This window comes from Gymnodraco acuticeps, unplaced genomic scaffold, assembly GCF_902827175.1.
Source record: "Gymnodraco acuticeps unplaced genomic scaffold, fGymAcu1.1, whole genome shotgun sequence".
Classification (NCBI taxonomy): domain Eukaryota; kingdom Metazoa; phylum Chordata; class Actinopteri; order Perciformes; family Bathydraconidae; genus Gymnodraco; species Gymnodraco acuticeps.
This window is the reverse complement of record NW_022990165.1, coordinates 704,171-731,643: the sequence shown is the minus strand read 5'-3', so window position 1 is coordinate 731,643 and position 27,473 is coordinate 704,171. Positions and strand designations below refer to the sequence as shown.

The window sequence follows — 27,473 nt, the reverse complement described above, 5'->3', positions numbered from 1 at the left end:
CCCGCCTCGGCTCCGCCTCTTTGCCCTTATTTGGAGAAGGCGGGAGTTGAACTCTGACGTCACTGTTGAGCCGTTAGTGACCGACTCCGCCTACTAAGGGCTTCACAGCAACTCTGCAGAATCCTATGGGTGACGTCACTGACCCTACGTCCATTTATATATACAATCTATGGTCTTGTCCTGTCCTCATGCTAGAACTCTGCTCATCAACGGTTGCTCTTTTTGTTACATGCCTTATTCATGCTCCTGAAACTTATTGTAAGTTTGTTCCTCACGTTGTGAGTGATTTTTTGTTGTGCCTTTGTGAAACCTATTTTTGTTCGCCTCGTGAAGAGTGCCGTTATCTTTTTTGAATATCCTTTTTGGCAAATAAAGTATATTACTTGTACTTTATCTTTGGCTCCCGGGTCGTGCATTTGAGTCCTTTTTTCCCTTGTGTATCCAAGTTCGTAACAGTTTTTCATGACTTTGTTAATGAAATGTTATGTTTCACACATCAACTAATTGTAAAGAGAATTGGCGTGTTAATGGACAATGAAAACAATTGTACTTGCAGCCTTTAAAGCACAACCATTTTTTAAATATGATTCTGTTTCTGTAATAATGAAAGCCCCTCTGGTTTGAACCTATAACACAATTGAGAAAAGCACGTTTTTTATCAAATGATAGTATCACTGTGATATGAGGAAAGATGTTTGCTATGCTGCTCCCAAAGCGAGTTTTAAATAATACTAACTACATGCTCTTCTGCAAAGGATTGCGAGCCTGGCAACAACAACAAAAATAGATCTAAAGGTAACTCAGACACACAAAAAACAAGATGGCTTGGATACCCAATACTAAATCTGATGGTGCCGACATAAAGTGTATAGAATATGTGGCAGCATGCAGCCTCTGCATGTGCATCTGGATAATGGCCGCCTTGGGAAATCCTCTGAATCTCTGTCAGCGGCTTTGCAGGCTTTTAACCAATGCCCTCTGTTATAGCTATATAGGCACAAATACGTATATAACATCTACACACAGGCTCAGGGACACACACAGCCACACCCATGCATGCAGTCTCTCTCTCACACACACACACACACACACACACACACACACACACACACACACACACACACACACACACACACACACACACACACACACACACACACACACACACACACACACACACACACACACGCTGCTGCTATGATCTAATTTTAGGCGACTCGCTAGATTTACGAGCCTTCCACAATCCTCAATGGATTAAGCGGTATGGCCGGGTTATTTGATTATTATGATACGGTACTTTGGATGATGCAACACTATGTGCATCTGATGTCACTTCACTATGCTAATCCTTTACAATATATAAGGGAAATGCAATACTAAAGAATTAACTTAGGGTTATGGTTGGAGATTTTGCCATTTTATAGCCATTGAAGCTACGGATATTGCTGCAACAACAACTGCATGGACTTTCATCAAATTGGGTACATCCATTCTTGATCCCAAGAGGATGAACCCTCTTGACTTTGGTGATCCTCTGACTTTTCATTAGGACATGCACATATTAATATTGTACAGTATTTGGTTTATGATCAAGCCTCAGATAAACGTTGTGTTTATTAGCAGCGATGTGCTTTTCATTTATCATGTAAGGCGCTTGTCTTTGAACTGAAGGGCGTACTTTTCCTCGCACAACAGCCGTATGTGTGACATATGTTACAGTTTTCCCAGAGGCCCATGATTGGTTGGCACTGCACGGCGAATATAAGAGATGAAGAAATGCTGCCAGATTCTGTGATTTCCGGCTCAACTGGGATTTGATGGATTACTCCAGTAATAATTAGTTTAGGTGTGTTGACAGAAATAATTCTACCCTGCTTTATTATAGATTACAAAGAAGACAGGATGATTCTTGAAAGATGATGCAGTTTAATAGATTAAAAAATACATCATAAATAATCTAGCTATCTGAGAGCTAGTTGATTTAAAGAAACATTTTAATATTCTCTACACTTACAAGCCCTCAATTGTGTCTGTGCATTCTGAACAAAGGTCCAATTGGGGTGAAACAAATATGTAGATTTGTTTACAATGTGATATGGCTCAATTATACTGTGGCATTTAACATGTTGATACAAGTCAAGGGTCTTAATACTTCATTATTGTCCTTTCTAATTTCTGCACTTCTAATCATGACAAATAATACTTTAAGGACATATTGGAGTAACTTAAGGCCACAGGAGGCTTCTTAAAAACAGTCTAAATAATTATCCCCCACAGTAATAAACAAACAGCAGGAGGAGGTTAATTACTTTTCATCGAGGCCAAGAATAACAACATGACAGGTAGTAATATATGAAACTGAATTGTTTTATCAAGTGAAACAAGTGTGCACAGATAGTTTAAAGTGGCTACTAATGAGAACATGTATACAGTGGTATGTTTTCTTCGTTTAAGGTATGAGGCCATAGTGTGGCGTGTCACCAAGGCATGTATAGACTTGGTGTATCAGAAAAGTGACAACAGAAAGTGACACACTACTAGGCGACATTCCTGCAAAGGGAACGTGGTTTGACTTCCTGGTTTGAGAGGACAAAGAGATAACAAGGTGTTGAGGTATATGACAGCTAAACATGTGTGAAAATGTGTGTATGGACATGTTTGTATGTTTTGTGATCTTATCCGGCATAATAAGCAGGTGACACAGGTAGCTGCTAGCTCCATTAGCTGCTGCTAGCTCCATTAGCTGCTAGCTCCATTACTTACTATCTCTCACTTTCATCGCCCCATTGAAAAAGTGAAATGTATATGTTGTTGCCGCTTTGATTGTCATGAATAGAATTTCTAGCCAATCCAAGCAACATTCTTAAAGTATTATCTTCTTAATACCTTATTAATCATATATTTCATGAAGGAATTTGGACATCAGATGTCTTGATCTAAAGCTATCAGAGAACATGCTGAGCTAACGCTAGCTGCAGCCAAACAGCACTGGAGATTTTGAACGTCCAACTGATTTATTCCGTGTTTCGCCATTTATACTGTAATCAACCGGTCTGTTTCTTTTTGGTCCTGGTAAAAACCTCTTGGACGATGAACACTGAAGAATTCCTAACAGGTAGAAGCTGAAAGCAATGAGCACCATCATTTTCTATTTGAGTATAAAGAGTAACAACAGATGATCAGATTTTCTCCAAAAGAGAAGAACCTTCCTGACAGTAAACTGCAGAGATTAGTGTCTATCAAGGCAATTTGAGTCCCTTCACCTCATTAGCTAACGAGCTAGATTGTATAGGTTAAACCAGCGCCATATAGATAGAAGAGTTACGATAACGGAAGTCCAAAAACGGTTATGGTCACGTGGTTCATGTAGACGAGGATCGTTCCCCGGAAGTTCATGGCGGGCAATGTGAATGCACTGATAACAGGAGATAGAACTACGATTTTTGGTAATTATTAGTGAATAAAGGTTTTGATTTGCAATATTTATACAACAAATCGATATGTGTATGTATTTACATCAATATGTTTTAAAAAATAAAATAGAATTTGCTAATATTAAGTGATAATATTAGGATTAGTGTGAACAACTAGTTTACATGTTAGGCTAACAGTGCCTTGGTTAAAGAGCCTGTTGCTGTTTATTTATAGCTTTGAATTCTTTAAAACCAATATTATCTTCTTAAACTTGTATGGTAGTCAGGAGCATCACTTTCTAATGTTTATTGATATATTTAGAGGGAGCGGATCTAAAGTAATGCTTTACAATTCAGATTAGATTAATGTCTACCATTTTCTTAAATTAATGGTAGTTTCAGTAATCCCATGGTAATTGAGGACACAAGTTATCTAAATGACTAATGTCATCTTTATGGCTTTCAGAAAGGACAGGCGACCGACAGGTGACTATCAAAGGACTAGCAGCAGCAGCAGCAGCATGATGATGATGATGTTAAATGTGTTGTTTTAGGAACATCCATTGCAAATACATGGAATTCAATAAACATTGAATAGCATATCATGCAGTTTGTCTGTGCCTTTTCCTCCGTGTTGTCCTGGTTTGCTGTGCTGCCTCCTAGTCGCTACCATGGTTTGCTGTGCTGCCTGGGGATGCTCCAATCGCTCAGAGAAAGGAGTACGAATGTACGGCTTCCCCACTGACACAGAGCGGAGGAAAAAATGGCTGGCTCAAATCAGCAGGAGCAATTTCACGACCAACAGCAACAAAATATGTGATGTAATTATATACAAACACTGCATTTGCACTTTTTCACAAAACGAAAACCACACCATTGGGAAAGCTTAATGTTTTGTTTAATACAAAAAACAGGGAAAGGCTTGAAAAACACAGAGTTGAGACTCAGGGTGCAGGGTGAGGGTCTCAGTGCAGGTATTCAGGCTCCATTGAATCCCCCTCTGGTTCTTGTGCTGAAAGAGGGAGTAACAGACAGGAGAAAGGGTTATACACACCTATATAGCACACCTATTGGATGGGAAATTGCCTTGGGGAGATAAGGTGTTTACTTATATAAAACAGTAGTATTAAACTTACCTTGTGTTTTCACTCTCACTTAAGTCCCTCTCCCTTTGCCATCAATCCAAAATCAGCTGAGCTGCAACATTATACAGACAGGTAATAATCAACAGAATCACAAGGACACAATATGGCTCTGCTAAAAACACTCACTCTTACACGCACCAAAGTTATATTTATCTAATATTTAACTCCCTCCACCCCCGCATACAATCCAGTTTAGAAGCCCCTCTTCTCTAATTCAACAACGTTGGACGAAATGACATTAAGAGAACGGAATTTACAATTAAAAGGCTGTTCAACGTGTGTTGCTAACTTGATTCGGTATCCTAGCTTAATCTGTTATCTGTAAACGTTCCCTAAATCTACTAATTTAGGGATAATCCACTGACATCCTTTAATACACATGTTCATTTGAATCAGATGTACTGATAATATCCGCAATATAAATCTTTAAACTTCTTCTTACCCTTAAAAGTCCGTCACGAACGGTCTATTATGCTGCAACTCTACAGCTCTGCTAGCCTTGGCGCTAACTTCCGGGGAACGATTGAGAGGCTCCACGATCCGCCATTGCTGTAAAAAAGTGGTCCATTGGAGTGAACGGACCCTTCAGGCATCAGGACTTTCACCTTCATAAAAAGAGGTGTGACTAAAACATTTGTGTGCGCTCAGCATGCCGCACAGTGGAGGGAGGTCTTCGTCTCTCACCCTGTGCCTTTCTTTTCTTACACAGTTACAAGCACAGCACGAGGCGTTCTCTTTCTATTCTCCATCGACCCTTCCCTTCTCTGAATTTTACAAACATCATTTTCAAGGAACCCCACAACGCCTGACGAAATAAAAAGCAGCAGAGATGTCTCTGGCTCCAAAGACTGCAGATGAAGCAACACCTTGCCTCGGGCTCTTCTGAGCTCCTCTGGGTTTCCTTGGACCTGTTACTATGAGCTGCACACACACACAGCCCCTACTAACCATATTATTACCATTAAAACCAGAGAGGGAGAGAGATTTTTATGGCACTCCCCGCAAGGCCTCGCTTTCTCATTGCGACCCACATTCTGTGTGACGGAGAAAAAAAATCATTCACTGTTATTATCGCAGGATGGGACAGCCTGAAACAGCGTGTGTTGAAATGCTGCAAATGTGCATTTCTTAAGCAAATCATATGCATCATGTGCTTCAAGATTCACAGTAGTCAATTTTCAGCATGATAGCATTCAACATGCATGTATTCTTTCACACACACATACGGGTATTGGGCCGAGGGCGACACCGTACTTCCGGTATCCACCGTTTTACGCGAGGTGCAAGCAGCCGTACACCGTCTATGTGTTGCTAAGCTTCCTGTACTGAATATCATAGTCTATTGCCTTAATCAATATCTAGTCAACTCTAAAATAGCACATATATGCAATGGCATGATAATATTATTGTGACAAGTGGGGTATTCACCTGGTGTTTCCAGAAATTAGACGTAGATGCAGCCAAAATCGACGCAGTCTGTAAGGGCAATCCGACAACCCACACAGCTCTAGTTTACGCTGGTAACGACCTAGAGCACACCCCTCAAGTCCAGAGATGTAATCCGAAGACATGCAGCGATTTCTTCGGTCGTTAATTCAGAAAAAAAACCTAGTGCGCTCTGCCTGGCTACGTTAGCTAGCTGTTTATATTTGCACTTCCAGGATATTTGCACCTCCAGAAAAATGGCGTATTTATATATATATATATGGCGCGTGTTGCATTGTGGGTAGCTCGTGACGTCACTGTGTGTGAATGAGCCGGAAAAAGGTTGATGGCGCAGGAGGAAAAGGAGACTTAAAGATGGAGGATGCAAAAAGGGAACGAAAAAGGTGAGAAAATCTCTCTGTGAAGCAAACGTAATCCTTCAGTCGCTACGCTTCATCTACTGCGCCATGTCGTGTTTTCAAAATGTCAGCTGCGGTTTCATCAGGCTTCATACGGCTCTCCAACCGGCACCAGATGCCGTTAGAGGAGAGGCCCTCAGGCAAGAAACCCTGGACCCCACATCTGCCTCCAAACAAACACACATTGACACACACACTTGCTTTGTTCAACACTGGAACGACATGACAAGAACACTCTATGGGGGTGGAGCTACTGCTAGAGAACTGTTCTGCAATTCAGCACATATGCATATACATAGTCCTCCGGCCATCGGATGTATTACAGTCATGGAGGCGGGGGGGGGGGGGGGGGGGGGGGTGGGCTTCGAAGACTACCAGAGAAAGTCTGTTTCCCTGCATGCACAGGGAAGAGCACCTGCTACGTTATTAGGAGCATATGCTGCTCTTTTCAGCTACATATCATCGATGGCGTTTCACTACAAGAGGATCTGATAACAAGCCATCCATCATAAGGAAAATAAATTGTTCTAAAGTATTGAAAGTAAAAATAATACATTTATATATTGCCGAGAAGGCGTGTCACAACAACAAACACATTGCAAGCTGATGCCCTCTTTCGTGCATTCATCAAAAGGATTCCTGACAGGATTGTGAGCGTGAGAAATGAGCTATGAGAGTCAGATGAAAGAGAATTCTCCCTCTTATCTTTTAGAAATCAAGCAGCATTTTCTGATTCCTCTGAAACTGGACGGCTCATAGGATGTTGGGTTTCTTTTCACCCAAACAGACTTTATTTTATAGCAATGACAGCCTTCGCAAGGCTGAAAATGTTGGCAACCTTTCAAGAGCTGCATGTATTTAACTGCAACAATAAAAACGGATCGACGTGTCACTCTTGTTCATACTGTAACTGCCATTGTAATATTCTCAATGGTGCGAGATAAATCTGATGTGAATGCTAGCTAACCTTTCTACACAGTCACGGCACTAATTGCTATTTACAGTGTTACACAAGTGACATTTTCCTTTATGCTAGCTGTTCATATCTCCATTCAGCTGCGTGGCGTGATGCCGCTCTGCATAAATCCATCCTGAGGATCTGAGATGAGATGGAGGGGGAAGCCTGGCTGGTGTGTGTGTGTGTGTGTGCGTGTGTGCGTGCGTGCGTGCGTGCGTGCGTGCGTGTGTGTGTGTGAGTCATCACCTGCATCATGTGGCTTCAGGCTGGCTGGACACTGAGACAGTCTGCAGCGAATGACCCACACACTTCAAGATGCAGTCCAGGAATTGTGTTGACGTGAATATATATTACTGAAGTATTTCTGAGATTTACTTGCATTACCCAAGTTAAACACTTAATGAATGATTTGAGGTACTTAACGAAAATGCTCTACCCAAAAGCTCTACGGCTTTTGGGTAGAGCATTTCCTTCTCAAAGGCACTACACACTCTAAATCAATTAACACAACATTTATTTGCAACTATTTTGAAACTAATTTTGTTATTTTGCATGTAATGACATGTCATGGTTCCAGCGTCAGAAACATGATTCTATGATTGATGATTTTCCTTTGAATTATTTAAAAAAAATTATATTTTGGGGATTAGGTAACTGTAATGACATTTCTTATTTTGTTCACATTGTTACAAAATAAATAATGAATCAAGCAAAGGGGGAAAACAACCATGATAATAATATGATGATACAAATATGGTAACAAAATGGGCTCCACCTCAACCAACTACAGCAGAATGCCTTTACATGAATGCATGATTAATGGTAAACAATTAATGATTTAAAAAAAAGTATATTACAAATACTGTTCATTTTCCTGATTATACTTATGTACTTTTACTTTAAAATAAATGCGTTTTTTTATGTTTGAATCCAGCTTCTTTACATTGCATGTTTTAAAGCCTTAAAAAAGTCTGCATGTATGTTTCATCTTGCCTCCATAAAGTGTATAGGATTACATTTGATTAAATCTGATTTTCTCAAACTCTGGAGAACTTTGTACAAAGTCTGCTGCCTTCCTTTCCTGCAAATACTAATTCAACGTCAGTATTATTTGTCTTTAACCATAGCGCTTTAAAGCATCATTGCATCATCTGTAATGACGAGTTCTTTGAGTAGAAGTGAGAAAAACAGGAAACCAAAAGCAGAGAAACCCACTCTGCCAGTCAACAAAGTGGGTCAGAGCTCTGTCAGGGCGCCAGAGGATCTGCATGAAGCCCTCACACATGAGCGGACATGTCAACTTCATGAAAAGGAATAGATTGATTTGGATCAGTATCGCTTACTTTAACCATCAAATTACAATCCAACAAGCAGGCATTACAATAACCTTCAGCTGCATGTGTTTTCCTTTCATACTGGCTCAATAACCATACTGTAAACGCTGAATAATCTTCTGATGAATGCTAACATCCCGCTCCTCTGGGTCGTCCTGCATCATAATGACTGAACGCCTCATTGATGCAGCGCCGTGTACACAGAGAGACCTTCAAGCCAACGTATGATGACAGTAAATCATCTCAACTGCTGCTGTCATAGTTACGAAAGGTTGAAAAAAAGCAGTATGGAGCTACATGAAATCTCCATACATGATAAACAGCATGCATGTAAAACCATCCCAGATGAGTCCCAATTTGTAACACATTTCAAACACTATTTCCAAACCTGATCCCCTTCTAGATGAGCCTGTTAGCAGCACAAGCCCCCTCAAAAATGGAAGCAAACAGAACTAAAGTTAAATAAATAATTCAAACTCTGATCATGAGTCGTGAAAATGTAAAATCAGGCAAGTTAAGCTCACTAAACTTGACAAAACAAGTCAATTAAAATGAAGATATTAGCTTGACTCAACACGTCTTCGCAACAGTTTGTACCAGATATGTGTGCTGTTCAACGGGAGGGATTACATTGAATTTAATCTTCATTATTATTCTTTAAATCATGAAAATTAACCATGTGATAAAAAAACACACAACAAGTTTCTGTTATGTATAAGTTTTTTAAACTAGCCAATGTTTTTAGCAAGTTTTAACTCTCAATAATGCATGATGGGAATTCTGCTAGTGTGCTGATCATCTTCAGAAACTTCATTTAATGAGTTGAGGGACCTCACAGCAGTAAATATATTGAATTTGTCAAGATGAATTCAATGTAATTAAGTGACGTCCGTCTCCATCATTATATCTCCATTATCTGTTATACAAAAACAAGTTTTGTCTACGCAGATAATAATCTCCATTTATATAATGAATAAACCAGCATCAGATTGATTGATATTCCATGGATTGCACACACAAAAAACAATTTAGAAAAATAATCAAGATATAATTGGTTTTGCTAATGAACCCTTCATTCACGTTGCCAGTAGATTGCTTTATCACATTAACTGTCGATTAAGAGGATAAAATTGTTGTTGCCATACTAACCTCCGCCAATTGCAAATGTAATCCTAGCTCATAGTATTACCAACCTCTGTGCAGTGTGTTGGCATCAGCGTCAGGTCTACTGATAGCTGCACATGGTGTTTCCTGCGGCCAGCTGTGCATTATACAGTAGGAGTTCCCTTTTCATGACTGCTGAGTCATAACATACCTGCCAAACCACTTCATTCTTCTCTATAGATTTGTGGTATTTGAATTACACAATAGAGATGATACAATAATCATTTTAAAGCTCCAGTCAGCTTTTTGTTGACACTGAATCAAATGTGCTGCTGATCCCAATGACAATAAAACCGCCCAGTGTTCAGAATTGCACACATTCAAACTACTTAATATTGAATGCAATGCAATCTAATACTAAAGTTGCATCAAAAGAGATTATGTTGACAATTACTATTAAATAAACCTTATTTCTACATGTTCTATTTATATAGCCTTGTGCTTCCTGCCTTTTTATGTCTTATATAAAGCCCTTTGAATTTAATTGTTGTTTAAAGGTGATGTAGGTAATTTTGGAGAAACCAGCTCGAGTGCGCTAGAATTTGAAAATACACAGCCGGAAAAAATCTGCCACTTCCTTACAGAGCCCCTCCTCCAACACACACGGACGCGCACATGACCAATGAGGGCACGAGATAAGTTTGTGCACAGATGGAAGGCTGACAGGCAGGTAGGCCATCCAGTTACTTTAGCCGGACCGGCTCAGATGATTGGTTGTACTTTTTACAGTACTACGGCTTCCACAGATGATGTTTTTTTATGGATTTTTTGTCAAAGCACTTCAGATATTCATTGCTATCGGGATGTTAAGAGCATTCCATGGAATATAACAACAAGTGTATCACGAGCCGGTTTCTCAAACTTACCTACCCCACCTTTAAAGGTGCTAAACAAATTCATACACCCTTATTTGGTCGATGAATCAGCAGTATATGCAAAGCAACGTCTTCAAATAGCTCATGTATTCTGTTTAGCGGTCCAAAACCCCAAAGTGGGTCAATTTACAATGATGCAAAACAGAAAAGGAAGCAAATCCTCACATTTGAGAAACTAAACAAAGCAACATGTGGTATCTTTTTTTCCTCAATATTGACTAAAACCATTCCTTAACATGCCTTTATTATAGGGCTCCATCTGCTTTGTTTCACCCCCTCATATGTGCCCTTCATATGGTGATATCTGTCCTCAGGATTCAAACACTTTCCCCTTCCATTCCCCTCTGAACAAACACTTGTTCTTATCAGTTGCCAATGCAGAGCAAAAGCTGCTCTCCTCTTGTACGCTAGGCTAAATGACAGAGAGTCAGATTAATTTCCAAAGCTCCAGAGGAGGCAGGACGGGAGCTAACTGCACCCCTGTAGTGCGATGGAGGCATCTTGTTATCAGCAGAGACATCTTTACTAAGCCTTCTTATCACAGAGCTGCTCCGCTGATTGCTCTGAGACAACACTTTTCTTTTTTTAAAGAGAGGTTATGAAGAGTGCATGGAGTTTTGATAAGAGCAACACATAGGAACACATGGGCTCTCTGAGGCTACACTGTTTTTAAGAACACACGCCTGGCAGGACACATGTGTCATCAGGTGTAGGTGAAGCATGTGTGATGTCAGCCTTTGTGCAGTGGTTGGGACATTATGTACAAGGCAGGGTAAGTTGCAATGTTTAACATCAAATAAAACATGTGATTCAATGTACTTTGACATACTCCTAAAGTTCGGAAACTAAATGAACCTTAACTCAGACAGAAACAAAGACTAATGCTTTGTTAACAGTACATACAAGTGAGTTACTTGCTTGAATGTAGGCACACATCTCTGCGATACCATATCCACTTTCAATTTCTCCTCTGTTGTCACACTAAAAATGTCTGACCTTGAATATTAAATACTTTTACAACATGTGACTTCCTTGATGAAAATATTGGCAGGGAGGGAAACTGAGGGATCATAGCAGAAACACATCCTCTACCAACCACCCCGGTCCCTCAGATCCACCTCAGCCGGTTTGCTTTCCATCCCCAAGGCCAAACTCCGGAGCTTCGGGGATAGAGCCTTCTCTGTGGCAGCCCCGAAGCTCTGGAACTCCCTCCCCCAAGACCTCCGTGAGTCTGAGTCCCTCACCCTGTTCCAGTCCCGCCTCAAAACCCACCTCTTCAATTCTGTATCCATAAGCCCCCCCCCCTTCTCAATCAACTTCCTCCTGACTGCTTTTCTGTTTTGTTTTGTTTCTTTTTGGCTTTGTTGTTGTTTTTGTCTACCACGCTCACAAATGTAAAGCGTCTTTGGGTTCAAGAAAAGCGCTATAGAAATAAAATTATTCAACAGAGCTGGTTGAAAAGAATCTGCTAGTGGGTCCTTGAGTTAACATTTCTTTTTGTCAAATGAGATGAATATTATGGAGAGAGAGGTGGTTCCATTTAATGGTGGAAGGGCAACAAGAAGTCTAAGTCCTAGAGTCTTGGGGCACTGCCAAATGGTGTCATTTCCCTCCACCCCTGATTTGGAACAAACCCTATTCCAGACAGAGAGCGTGCACTGGACGACTGCAAATCTTCACTGTCATGCATGAAATTCAAATGCATTCACAGGTTATTTTTCTCAATCAAAAAGCTAATACAACACTGTTAAACCAGGCTTAAGTGTTATGTCAACTATTTCACCCCTTAAATAACTGTCAGATAGTTACTGAAAATGAAGCAGTTGTCTTAAAAACAAAAAATATTATTTAGTTCAACTTGGACTCATTTAATAAAAGAGGGATTTAGAGAATTAGGTGTCTGAGAATGTGTATTAGGACATAGGGTTATGTGAGAGGTGTGAGGGAGAAGTTGAAGCAGATAAATCATTCTTCAATCTGCATTTATGTTTCTGAGTTATGAGGATTACATATAAACCGTACAAAGCTGATCCATGTCCAGACTGATGATAACTGGGATTTTAAGTTGTTCCCACTTTCTCTTGTTTAATGGTTTGCTTTAACAGCAATGAACTCCCACATAAAGTAGCAGAATCCATTTGCATTTAATAAGAGGACAATTAGCTGCTCACCCATTTCTGGGCCAAAAGAACACCTTATTATGGACTGCTGCAGACATGTGGGTCTGAACAGCCCAGTTCAAATCAAATCAAGTTTTATTTATATGGCACATTTATAAACGATTTTTGGTCGAGCCAAAGTGCTGTACATATAATAAAAATAGCCTACAGTAGAGACACTTTACAGCAAATACAACAGCACAGATTGTTCAGAATATCAGTATGAGAAAAACGACACCCTCTATCCTTAGCAGATTAGCAGCTCTACTGCTGTTTACGAGGTATGCAGACTAAACACATGTGTGGCCTCCTGCAGAGGAGTAAAGACTGCTGATTTTTTTAAACGAAAGATGAACTCCCTCTGGCTCTTGTCTTCGCCCAACATGAACAACCTAATGAAATCCAAGCATGAATACTGACTTAGTGTTTAACTACCAGTTGCTTTATAATACTTCAAAATAAGTTGTTTCCTGCCACTAGGGGTATGAGAATCAGAACAATAACCAAAGACGAGTTTGATAGCTTGTGAAGGAGAGTAGGATTATGGGTATTGTTGTTTGCCACAGGAGGTTTTTATCTGGAAGCAAAATATTCACTGAAGTATACAAAAACCCAAAGCCGATAAAAAAACGGAACAAGCATTTTCACCTTAAAGGTCTCATGTCATGGCCATTTCCACTGATCATAGTTCCATTGTGAGGTCTACTAGAATAGATTTATATTGTGCAATTTTCCAAACTCACATTGGTTTCTCATACAGCATCTCTGTATAGTATGTGTATTCACTCTCTGTCCTACACAGCTTGTTGGAGCTCCTGCCCCCCCTCCCTGTGAGCCCACTGTGCTCTGATTGGTCGGGACGTTGCGAGGTTCGTTGCGAGGCTCGTTGCGAGGCTCGTTGCTGCGAGGAGCGGACAGGTTTCCGGGTCGGCGATACAGCGAGAACAAGCCAAACTCATCCTGAGCACACACACACACTCACAGCCGAAGTAAAAACAATAAGTGTGGCTTGATATTGAGTAAGAAAAAGGTTTATAACGCTGTGAGAATGGGTCAGCGGAGAGCATTTCTCCGCCATCCCAACTTGTCTATTACCAATGTTCAGGGAGCTCTATGCAAGTCAATGGGACTCCCTGTTAGTTAGCCAAGGGATCCTGGTGTGTGAGGTGCTCCGCGGATTGGTCCATTTGGGCCAATCCGGTCATTTGTTGTTGATTTGGGTGTTCACACGTCACAGAACCCAGGAAGCAAACAATGGAAAATGAGAAATGTCCAACGAGGCGTTCTGGGGCAGCATAGACAGGTCTTTTCTCTTGTTAGAGTTGTACTCGCTACATGGTGTACGTTGAGGGTTTGTGACTCTGCAGACCGTTTACATGCATAAAAAGCTACATAACACACAAAGGGACGGGTAATAACCAGAAAAGCATGACATGGGACCTTTAAAATCGTTTATGTGGTGACCACAGGGCAGTGGGGCTAAAAGCTAAAGGTTAAATGTTTGCTCAGCTCTTTTCTCTGATAGTTTAAAATCCAAACGTTAGCTGGCGTAAATCCATCAGGTTAGAATGTATCGGTAGAAAACAACAATATCTAAAAACTGTATCATCTAAATGCAGCTTGAAACTGGAAAAAGGTATAATGTCTTGTGAGTTTTATCTTAAAAATCAGCATTTTTCTAGTGATTGATGAGGCTAGCAGTTACAAGCTAAATGCTACCGTTTGCTCAGCACGTTTCTTTGATAACTTAAGATCCAAACGTTCAATGACACAAAGATTTGGAAATCTAGGTTTGGAAATTGTTGGATACATTTGAAATAATGTTAGTTCACAACTCAAGTAAAGGTCTAGAAGTTTAAATGAACAACTGTTACATATTGTACCTTAATTCAGCAACATAATATTATATGAAAGGCCAATAGCTATTTCAAAACATTTGATGACAATCCCAGGAGGTGTGACACGCAAAACCAGAATGACCTCACCCACCTACGTCATGATCACACTTGGTTTACACTATCAGCATGTTTACATCATCGTCTCAGCAGCGCCTTGAGTAAATGACTCAACTGTTGCCATGGATTCCTGCATGGAAACGAGGCCGTGTGGGTTGAGGCCTGTTAAAGGGGTCTATAGCTGAGAAGCACTGACACATACGCTTTAGGGTGAAAGATAGAAATAAGCTCACAATTCCTCCACCCACTGTGCCAGGATTTGTGTGTTTGCTTCACAGCTAACTGTCAACATTCCCTTTCAGACTACAATGAAGACTTAACCGGATCATGTTCTGCGCCAGCATCCTGTTCAATATATATGAAATGCAGATCTAATAGTAAACTAAACAAGGGTACCAAATGTATTTTTTCTTACATTCAAATAATCTGTGGAGTTCATTTTCAAATGAAGATTCAAACATCTAAAACTATTACTGCATAACCCTAAAATATATTCTATCAACAATGTGTTCATCCAAATTGTAATACTTCTCTTCATTGTCTGAGGCTCTCTGAAGCCCACTGGGAACAGAAATCTTAAATGTAAGTCACAAATGTAAGGCTCATTATTTGGATTCATTGTTGGTCCACAGGATTTGTGTACAATAAGACAATCTACTAGGCTTAACCACAGTTTATTCATCAAACACATGCATGAGAAGTTGTCCTCTTCACCCCCAGCCCTTCATCTCACACCGCAGACGGCGAGGCAGTGACACCTGAGCTCCGAGGGTTTGACTTCCCATTAAAGTTTAACAGCCATAGATAGGAGTGGGAGCAACATGACAAGAGAAGAGAAGCTAGCAGGAGGCTTGCTGACCACACCTTCAGACTGCTGCTCTGGGTTCTGTGCAGAATTTACCTCTCTACATCTTTTCTCTGCATTTGTTTTTAAAGCAAGATCTAACGATACACGAAAAAAACAATACTGTAGTAATGTAGGTAGGTAAATACTCTTAATTGTTCCTTTATAACTCACACTGAAGCACATGTAAAATAAAATAATGCAACAAAAAATCTAAAAATACATTCCCAAATAAAGTTACACTAGAAATCAGCCTAGCTTCTTAAAATAAGATGTTATAATTTGTGTAATACTTGCAGTAATATCCTTTCAATTATCTATGGAATTGTTCTCCAATTGGTTGAGATAATAAACCAAGAACATTTAAACAATGCTTGCTGCATCACTGCAAGGAAGCTCTTTGAAGACGGAAATGCTGAGGCGGAGGGGAGTAACAAGAGAAGAGAATCTTTGCCATTAGAGTGTGTCCGGCTCTTTCTGAGTAAATAATGAGAAAGGCTTCTCTATCAGCCAAGCTGGTCATTTCAGACGGTCTGCGTGGAGGTTTGTTGTTTGTTGTGAGCACAGCTGAGTGGGAGATTCTGCCCACATCTGACAAAGTCTGACACTGTGAGATAAATCAAGACAGCTGGGTGTGCTACAACTCGAGCCTGTATGTTTACTTTTAGGGAATTTGGCATTATGAAAAGTACGCCAAATTCACTATTTACAGTTAATTTCAGGAATGCACCCATGGATGTGGAGACAACTATCACTGTATTATTTTGACATCTTTGTTTCTGACCTATAAGTGGAATTACGTTCACACGTTTTTACATTGGTGATACATTCATATGAAAAGGGTGATATCAAAATATGTCTGTGTGTTCAGATTTGAGTTATGATTCAGAGGAGTACGGCCATTGATGTAAATTGCTGCAATCACAATTTAGGTCTATTAAAGTGCCTCCATTGCTTCCATAAGCAGTGTGTTCCAGCCACTGCCATTAAATGATGAACAATATGTGAGTGCACTTTGTTTGAATGAAACTCAATTGGGATGTGATTTGCCAAATTAGAGGAAAAAGACATTTTTTACATCATTATTCAGATTTTCATTGAAAAACGTGTCATTTTCTGTGAGGATCTGTAACAAAGATGTTATCTTAGAAGATGATCTGATCTGAATATCATGTGTAGTCCACGTCATTTCTTCAGCACAATTTCATTTAAAAGGGTATTTTTACAAACATTGTGCATGTAAGTATTGCAGCTGAAATTGCAATAGGCCAATATTTATCAAATGTTGAATAATTGTTCAGCCCTATCATTGCCTCACAATCTTCTGTCTCAAAGATCAACATCATCTCCTCGAGCGGCACACCATCAGGGTTGAATAATGTTTACTTTTGGTCGCCTCATATCGTCTCTCATGAACATGAGTACTCTCGTCTGCATCAGGGAATGAGAGGATGTTGACGCACTGTGTGTTCTCAGCTACACTCGGCCTGACAGCTCTGAATAAGAGACATCAGCACGCAGCATCAGCATGCGGTCACTTGAGTGGAATTTCCATAACAGGCTTCCAATTAGTGTCCATTACAGTGAAAACACTGCATGAGCTCTGGGAGTGTTACCCCTCTGCTGGTGATGTCATTTCCTGCCCTGCACAGGCTGTAAAGCACTCTGGTTTCAGCTGATGTTGGTTTATTGTTTTAATCGTCCTCAGAGGCTGTTTTGAAAGTGTCACAGCTGAGCTAATGTTTCCAGCTCAGCTGTGTGTGGGTGTGTTCGACACACAGGAAAAAGGTGGAGTGTGGTGGTTGGGTGAACGTCAGCTACAACAGAACTGAGGGACCCTAGTTGCTGTGGTAACATGGGTGTTTCATAGGATGCCATGTGGTCACTCACACACAGAACTTGTGGGGAACTTGTTTTCTATCCTGCTGGATTCTTTGTGCATGTTGACCTGATGTGAAGTCTTGAAATGTCTTGTTTTGTACGACAAATAGTCCAAAGATATGAACTTACTATGATATGAAACTCATTTTCTCATACTGCCTGTGCTGCGGCACCTCTTTTCACCCTCTGTCTGAAACCAGAGCCCAGTCTGCTCTGATTGGTTAACTGCCCAGCTCCATTATGATTGGTCAAGAGATGTCCTGCCCCCATAGCCAAAGCGAACAATGTGTTGGAGCAATAGCCAATAGAAGCACAAGTGTTACATAGTGATGTCACTATGTTATGGAAGTAAACAAAGGTGTTCAATGGAGGCGTTTCAGGCAGGGGGCGGAGTGTGTCGGGGGGGGGGGGGGGGGGGGAACTCTCTCTGCAGGGAACTTTGGGATTGTAGCCTTTGCAGACCATTTGCATGCACACAAACCTGTATAACACTACAGTAAAGGGAAAACCACCAAAAGTATAAAAGGGCCTCTTTAATGGTAATTTCAATGCTGTGGTATACATGTTTATATATTAAACTACATTCACTTATATCTATATATATGTATATTGAGTTGAGCATTGAGTTACCTTTTGTTATTGTGTTATTTCTATTCAGTTATTCTGTTATTCATACTTCATTTGACTGTCCTGTGTTTCAATCTTATTCTTTTGCTGCTTTAACACCTGAATTTCCCTACGGGGATCAATAAAGGTCTATATAATTATTATCTTATGACTTTGGTCTGCCCTGTGTGCTGTTTGCCTTCCATTCTCTGAATCACTCCACAGCGACTGCTTATTTATCTCCTGACATTCTTTTTTTCAACAACATATGGTTTAGTGAGAAAGGGGAATCTGTTCCGTGCCTCTTTAACATATTAACTCACCACTGGACCAAATTGTAAGCCCACAGCGAATCCTCAAAGAGGCTTGATCCTGATTTTTAAATCTGCTCTGCCTCTGTAGGTCAAAGCCAAAGAGTTAAGAAGGGCAGTTTCTCCCGAATCGTTGGCAAAATTAACAGCTGTGATCCGAGACCAGTGGGCAGTCATCAGTTTGAATTATATTTAGTTAACAGCATTTATGTAAGTATGCAGGTTCAGATTTATAATATAAGACATTTAAATTATCCCCATATTAATAAACTGCAACATCAAAGTGATATTTATGATCAAATCAATAATGAGTATTTCTACACTGTACTATAGTTCATTTTATCTAAAAAATCTTGATCCATTGGACTCCTTTGTTTGTTTCCGTAACATAAGTGACATCATTATGTAACACTCGCGCTTCTATTGGCTAGCGCTCCAACAAAGTGTACTGTATATGCATATGCTTAGGGGAGGGACATCTCTAAGCGGTTGACCAATCACAACAGAGACAACCAGCTAACCAGTCAGAGCAGACGTAGAATATATAAAACCGAAGCTCTTGCCTCTAGACCGACATTTTTTTGGAGCTGGAAGTGAACCGGATTCCGGAGCTAAGAGCCGGCGCCGCTGTGGTGTGAACAGGAAAAACCGGCGCTTTTCAGGCTCCAGCTCCGAGCCGGAGCTGAAAAAGCGCTGGTGTGAAAGGGGCATATGTTTCAGGGATTTACCTGGCAGCTTAGCAACATCCTGCTGATTGATTTCCAAACTTTGGAGCTCAAGCAAAACTATTTTCTAAATGCCACACAGCCGGAGCAGCACAGTGGGGGGGGGGGGGGGGGGGGGGGGGAGGGGTGTTCGTCTGTCTGCTGGCTCAGCAACAACCCGAAGCAGCGTCTCCATTCCATCATCACACTCCAGCGAGTCCAATAACGCTCCACTGGTTGCGACGTCTCTCTCAGAGACTCCCTCAGTTTCACCCAGAAACCCTGACGTGCCGGGAGAACACTGACAGACAAGACCAGGAAACATGCCAGGGATGCTTTTTTATTCCTCTCCTAACCCAGAATCCAATGCTACTGATTTGCAGGATTATATATAAACTCCAGTTTTGTGAGTGTCTGTGTAGCACAAGGTGAATGTATTCATACAGCTCAGCCACTTTTAAAAGATGCTATTTATGTCAAGAAGTGCCATCGCATTACCTCCCCTTTTTATGCTAATTAGCTTAAGGGTGGAACTTTCAAAGAAACATTTGAGAACGTGCCGCGCTTTCACAAAGCAAAGTTTACTTTACACTGGAGGATAGAGAGACAGTGTGAAGAATGAGAGAGGAAAGTAAGCAGGGAGAAAACAATCATAGTTGTAGAGGTAGAAATCTCAAAAATGCTAATTGGTAGAAATTGTCAAACACAACAAACTACATATTATTCCTAAGAAATAGGAATGCATGATATGAGAAATGCTGTATTGCTAAATATTGCTATTAACAGAAAATGAATACACATAAAACAGAGTATTTAGTTCTGTCTCTGCAGCTTTTAGTTGAAATTAAACATTGACTTCAACACAAAAGGCACCAATAAAAATGTATGATAGTGAAGTGTTGTTTTTTAATTATATTTTTCCAACTAACTCAAGAATTCCCTGAGTGCAATATTGCAGTCTTTCATATGTTTATTGCAAGTTACGATCTATCGATTTAAAACTACATATACAATTTTGCGGTTGTATGTTGGTTCAATATATGTCTGTACTATTTTGTTTTATTTAATAATTGTATTCTATTGAATATATATGTGTAATTGTCATATTAATTCTTGAGTTATTGTCAAAAATGAATTTTGTCAGGTCTGCGTGACCTAGACCGTTGACCTCGAACATCAAATCAGTTCATCACCAACACAAAGTGGATGTTTGTGCCAAATAAGACGAATTTCCTAATTTTATTTTCCTTAGATATCCCGTTCACAAGTAAGGAACGGATGTGAAGACATGGTGACCACCTAATTTGACCCCCAAAATTGAATCTGGTCGTTAACGAATCCATGTTTGAGGCTCATTTAAAATGGCTTCTTTCTGATATACCATGTTCAGGCGAATAGGACGGACTTACAACCCACAAACATTCTTAAGCAACCCTGCTAACAAACTATTCCTCTAATTGTGTGCTAGCTTCTTCAATAGACGAATAATTACAGTGAGGTGGCACACAGGGTCATTTTCCAACTGCTAGCAGGAATGCCTCATTAACGGACTCTCATCATGAGTAATGAGGATGAGTTGGACAGGTAGGTGAGCACACACACACACACACACACACACACACACACACACACACACACACACACACACACACACACACACACACACACACACACACACACACACACACACACACACACACACACACACACACACACACACACACACACACACACACACACACACACACACACACACACACACACATACACACACACACACACACACACACACACACACTACTGTGTGAGTGTATGTCTTTACTCAACACTAATGCCTGTAATGATGCTCATAATAAAACATCTCCCACAGGCTGTGAATCATCACCTCAGATGAGCCCGGAGAGGTGCAACACCTCACTCTGTAAACATCCGTGTCAGGTCATAGTCCAGCCTCTTCTTCTTCACACGTTCACCCTGTGCAGCTTGTGGCAGCCATTAACACTAACCTCAACAATTTCATTTTCCACTCCGGACTGCATTATCCTCACTGTATTCAGAGTGTATAGTCGCCTCACTATGAATACTAATTCTGTTCTGAATAAAGGGCAATCTATTATCAAATCCTGAGGTTGTTGCTGGAATTAGCACACACATACAGCACCATGTTTGACAAATGGGTTCATTATCTTCCGGCTGAATGGTCCGCCGGTCGAGGAAAGTAATATTTATGCATTATTTATGCTTGCCGTGATGGAGCCATTTGTACTAATCCGATGTGTACTGTATACACACAATACAGGAGCTCCTATACTAAATCTCTCTGCAAGAATAAAACACTGAATCTGATAATTTATGGGATGTCAACAGGGTCATGACAACAGAGTAAACAATGAGAGGTAGGGAGCAGGAGGTCAGGGACTGTTTGGGACGCAAGACCCCCAGGCTGAATCCAAGCCATCCTTCTACTTAACCCCAAACCTCTTTCTACTGACATGTTATGCTCATTTTCAGGTTCATATCAGTATGTAGTGTCTCTACTGGGACATGTCTCCATGCTTTAATGTTCAAAAAGCTCTTTATTTCTCTCATACTGCCTGTGCTGCAGCACCTCTTTTCACCCTCTGTCTGAAACCAGAGCCCAGTCTGCTCTGATTGGTTAGCTGGCTGGCTCTGTTGTGATTGGTCAACTGCTTAGAGATGTCCTGACCCTTAGCCTATCACATACAATGTGTTGAAGCGCTAGCCAATAGAACAGCGAGTTACATAGTGATGTCATTATGTTACAGAAGTAAACAGAGGAGTCCAATTAAGGCCTTTCAAGCAGGGGGGAGAAGAGGAGAGAAACTCCCTCTGGAGGGAACATCGGGATTTTAGCCTTTGCCGAACACATACACGCCAAAAAACTAAATAACACACTACAGGAACGGGAAAACCCCAAAGAGCATAATCGGGCCCCTTTAAGTTTATTGTAATGTTTGTGGGGCCGTGAATTTGAGATTTTTCCAACAACTCTAGCTATTATGCATAACCTGTCAAGACATCACACAACGTTTGAATCCTTGAATCCTTGAATCCTTTGAATCCTTTGAATCCTTCTGCCTCTATAAAAATAATACTGTACATGCTGCATCTGCATTCCACGTTGGGATTGGACGAACATGGGGATATGCAATATCTTTCAATGTGATGGAATTCATGTGAATACTGAGCTGAAGTTTCATTGTGTGCATTGTTTCCCCTGTGACCAGCACTTACTGACTCGACGTGAACGCAACACACAAGTCTGTGAGGCTTATTCTACAGGTCTAGAATGTGTCCACTTGGATTAATATACTCGGTTTGATCAATCAACAGATGTGTTCACCTCGGGGCATCATATCATTTGAAACGGGGATCTGATTCTTAATACCTTTACTTTGTTACTTCCTCCATGAATCACAACATCCAATTGCTCAGCTTTGTGCTCCGAGCAGTACAACAGATTCAACTTTGTAACAGGCAGGAGCGGAGGTGTGGGCAGTGCAGGGCAACACATCCCGCCTTCCCCCCGCTGCTGTCACAATATCCCATAAAGCCTGACCGTGGCTAGTTTCACAAGTTATTCCTCTGGTTTTATTGAAGGGAGACCAACAGCGTCAACCCCACACAAACAACAAGAATCATCAGTTACAGGTCCATGCATCAATCACAAAGTCACAATTTGTTCCAGCAGCCCAGAATATGAAAAGGGACACAGTAATGCATGAAGGGAATAACCAAAAAAGAATCAAGCCATTAAGGGTATGCCTTTTTTCAGCCATGCAATTTACTGTCTTCAATCATGAGAGCTTACAGACTGACAGTTGATAATGGCTTAAGGACCAAATATAAACAATATGTTCTCGGGTCTTGTCGCTCTCAGCCTCCAAACTGACAAAAGAAACAATTTCCCAGCCTGTTGATTAGAAATCCATTTCCCAACATCTCATTAATAGATTTCTCTCTGCTTTCTGTTTTATCTCACATTGACATTCATCAGCTTCCTTTGCAGAGCCTGGACACAAATCTATTTTATTATTTCCATGTTTTTATTAAAAGGACATTCCTGTCCACAAGTCAAATAACCAGCCTCTTTCGTTTATCGCCGACACAAAAAGAAATGTGAATGAGAAGATCATTTGAAAATACTCTGCTGTAGAAGGGACAGAGCCAAGAGAGGATTAGGTCTGTCCCCTTCCTGCCGTAGCCTCGCAGTGCTCTCAGAGTTAAACATTCTCATTCAGTCACACAGTTTTACGCAGCATTACGCAGGATTAATGGCGACTGTTTTAGAGATGAATTTAACTGTGTCTGAACCTCTCCTGACCTATATCTTCAACTGGAGCGATGCAGCAATGTCCTCTTGAAGGGAGACGCTTCATTCGTTTCAGGATGCTCATGTGTGTGTTTCCGGCACAGAGTAACACTTTGAAGGCAGATGGGCACATTACAAGCTCCAAATGTCTCTAATGCTGAAGAAAGGCACATCAAATAGATAAAGCACATCAAATATTTCCAAACTTAGGATTTCATTTCCTTTTGCTACAAGTCACCAATTACCTGTGTGGCCGGCAGCGAGGCGTCATGTTGGAGTCTCTGCCCTCTAAATATGACTAATTGCCCCTGCTGTTCTGCTTCTTATGATACAGGTTAGAACTCATTACCGGGATGTTCCACCTCACTGGGCTCTGGTGCTCCGGCTCTCTCACAGAGGAGGGGACATAAACAACCACCTGGCCTTGCACACACTCACTCATGTTTTTATGTTTGCCTAAATAATTTGGGGGGTTTTGTCCCTTCCAGCTCAAGAAAGGCTTCCTTCTAGAATCTCTTTTAGCAATGGGTACATTTCCTCCAGGGATTTCTGAAACGTCTGCCAAGTCCACTCTGTTGGGCATTAGCTGCAGTAATACCCTTTTCATTGATTAGTATCAGCGCCTCTGCCTGCAGTCTGGGTGAGCGAGTACAACAAAGCTCGACACAAAATCCTTTTGGTGTGCCAGCGTCGTCAGTTACTGCCGTTAGCTAAGCAAAACATCGGGCACTTGCTTTAGAATGAACCTGGGGCAAGTTTTTCAAGGAACTGACAGGCTTCAAATCAACCTGTTTTCAGATTTGACTTGTCCTTAAGGTAGACCTTGATTGAACTTCAACAATGATTCTATTTTAAGGTGGCGCAACAATTAAACAACACTCGATCCAAATTGCCAAAGGCACAGTGTTGACATATCATGACATTGGCTTCAGTTACGAGCTATAGGGTGTGGTTGACAAATAGAAGACAAAACAATACCTATTGAGATCCAGGCCACAGCTACACCTCTTCAATTCCTCCCTGCATACACCAGACATACAGGCTCAAAAAATCAAAACCCCAGTGAGTCCCTGACAGAAAACTGCTATTCACTTGTGGGTAGTTTCATAGTAAAGATACACCCAGAATGGGTCATGTGTTTTTGGACTATTTACCGAGCCTCAGGTCGTAACTAGGATCAACAAACAAAGGTCTATTTGCAGCATCAAGCTTTGCAGGGGGAAACAGGCACAGTGAAAATGAATAAATCACAAAAACCCACATTAATCTAAAGCATTTCAAACGTTTGCATATATCTGATGCAGCTTCATGCTCTGAGGATTTACAAGGATTAAACACATCTACATTCATCAACCCTGACATGTTACTATGTTTAAATGGCACAGTATGCAAAGCACTAAATAGGAATTTAATTTCAATGATTAAAAAAGGCTTTTCTGGAGCTTGACACCAAACAGCATAAATCAGTGGGTATTTAACATATGGAATGTATTGGATCACTACAATGCTTTCAACCATCATGGTAAAACTTGCATTGCATTGGTGGGGTAAAAGGTTGTCCTAACACCTTAACACAAATATTTTTGGTTTAAAGTTACAAGAACTGTGACTCACCGCTGGGCTGAGATTAATTTAAACATTCAAAACAAAAGAAAAAATGAGGACAAACTATGACGACACATCAGAAAAACGTTCTGAATTCTCACTATCTGCAATAGTGTGCGGAGTGACCAGATTGTATTGGAATTATTACTATTTAATGGAGTTCTCCACGGCTCAATCATTGGGTCTCTTAACATTTATATGTTTCCATTAAGCCAGAAATATCGTACTTTTGCAGATGACATCTAAAGATACGTATCATGTTCAGTGCTCATCTTTACTCAATGATCTTTTTTTAGCGGGTTGGAATCCTAATTAATGGGATGCCACGATCATCCATAAATCGTCCTCTCTAACCTCTCTAACACTTACAACAAATACAAGCAAAACGGCTATTTGTTAAAATAATGGGAACAAATGACATGATGTCACTGCAGACATGTTAGTGAGGGTGCCCTGACTCGCCGCTGCAGGGTGCCCGGTGGCCGCCCTGTGCGCTGCTTTTATCAGTCAGTGGGCAGCAGCAGCCCTGCTCCCTGGGTACCATGTCCGCTCCCTCATCATGTGCGGATACGCTCCTCCCCTGCTGGGCTCAATCAATCACACAACACTGCAACTGTGACCTCCACTGACAGTTAATGCTTTGTGCAAATCAAACCAGCTGAGCAGCACAATCCCATCGAGTGAACGTAAAGCTGGCAGCCGAACACAGCCGATGAATACCTGCTTTAGCTGTTTTGTGTCAGGGCAAATTACAAAGCAAGATGTCGTGCACATAAACGCGTTTTCTCAGATTCTGCTCTTACCTGCCCACTGTTTGGTTGGCGAGCTGTCTCATTCGGTTGAACTGCTTCTTCATCTTGTGGTTTTCTGCGTTAACACCGGGCGGTAGAGCCACTCCACATATCTCTCATTGATAGAATGAAGTCAGATCTCCGCGCTGATCTACGGCAGACGGGAAGGGTCAGTTTTTAAACATCCACGCTTTGAACATCCAGTGTGGGGAACATTGGGCTAAAATCTCGTCATTTTAGCTGATGTGTCTCTGTCCTCCGCTCCTCTCCGCCGCTCCAGAGATGCTGGACCGATTCCTCTCTCCCCCAACACTGACAGCTCGCTGGCGACACGACGATCACCACCGGTGCACTATGGGAAGTGTAGTTGAGTTACAATAAAAACATTTTTTAAATTAATATTTCAGAAATACAGCATCACTTTTGACATTACAAATCAATGCATTTCTAATTGTTGTGTGTTTTTATTATATTATTATTATAAATGATTAAGGTGATATCAGAAATACTCCTTTCCTGTTTCCTAAAATAAAGCCATTTTCCTAAAAGTGTTTCAATAAACGCAAAGACAGGCGTCACCATTATGAAACACAAAAATATAAAGCATTAAAAAAAAAAATACGTCAAATAATAAGAAAAGGAATAATCAAGCTTTAATTGAAATGCTATCAACCAATGTCCACACTGAGGCTGTTCGTGACGAGGGGACAGGTCACAATTTGACAATGGGATGTTAAACCAGGCCAGCAGAGTATTTAAATACAGGAAGTAAGGATTAAAGTAATAGATTTTCTAATTGTCACATTGAATATAGGTCATCAGTAAAGGGTCAAGGACAATCATAGAGCCCTGTAAGCTTTGCACAAGATATTGAAAAATCCCATAATTGGTGCCTCCGAATCAGCTTGTTAATAAATCCTTTGAAACCCATTAAATAATTTCCTTTTTTAAAGCTACATCACTTTAAATTGATACGCGTTCTTGCTGTAATGAAGAATCAAGGACATTTTAGGTATACAATAGTCATCTGGACTGTTTATTTTGCAGGTTTATTATCTGAAGGCTGTATTTTAAATGCCATACACATAATTAGCCTTATCAGTCTCCAATAGGACTATTTATAGCTTGTGAAAAGGAAATGTCAGTAGGCGTGAATATTCATAAAGACATTGTTAATTCTCCATAATGGCTGTTTTAGTCATGAAGGTATTTATTTGAATTTAAGTTCAGTTTTGATGACAGATTTTTTTAAAGTACAACTCTTTCTGTGGTGTAAGCAGCTTGTTGGATGTGACGCTTGGTGCAGTTATACAGTTTATGCAGGCAAACAGCACCATCTTGTGGCCGTCAGAGAAATGGCAGCAACTGAGTGGCTTTCATATGACTGATCTCGAGGAGCAGCATGGATGATGCAGGAAATGACTATGGCCCTTTCTCATTTCTCTAACTCCCCTCCTCGACTCCTATCCTCGAGACTTAGTCCCGCCCACAGGAGATGCGAGCCGAGGAGCCGAGGAGGGGAACCGAGGAGAGAGGAGGGGAAGCAGCAGG

The 27,473-nt window shown here is 40.8% G+C and overlaps 1 protein-coding gene across 2 annotated transcripts in view; it reads right to left on the bottom strand.

The window, feature by feature from the left end:
- Positions 1 to 26,252, bottom strand: part of LOC117547039 (rho GTPase-activating protein 44-like) — a 95,874-nt gene extending 69,622 nt beyond the window's left edge. For both annotated transcript variants that reach the window (XM_034217478.1, XM_034217479.1), the window contains exon 1: positions 25,935 to 26,252. In XM_034217478.1, the coding sequence (XP_034073369.1) occupies positions 25,935 to 25,987 (53 nt within the window). In that variant the 5' untranslated portion in view covers positions 25,988 to 26,252. The remainder of the gene's footprint in view (positions 1 to 25,934) is intronic.
- Positions 26,253 to 27,473: the final 1,221 nt, after the last annotated feature.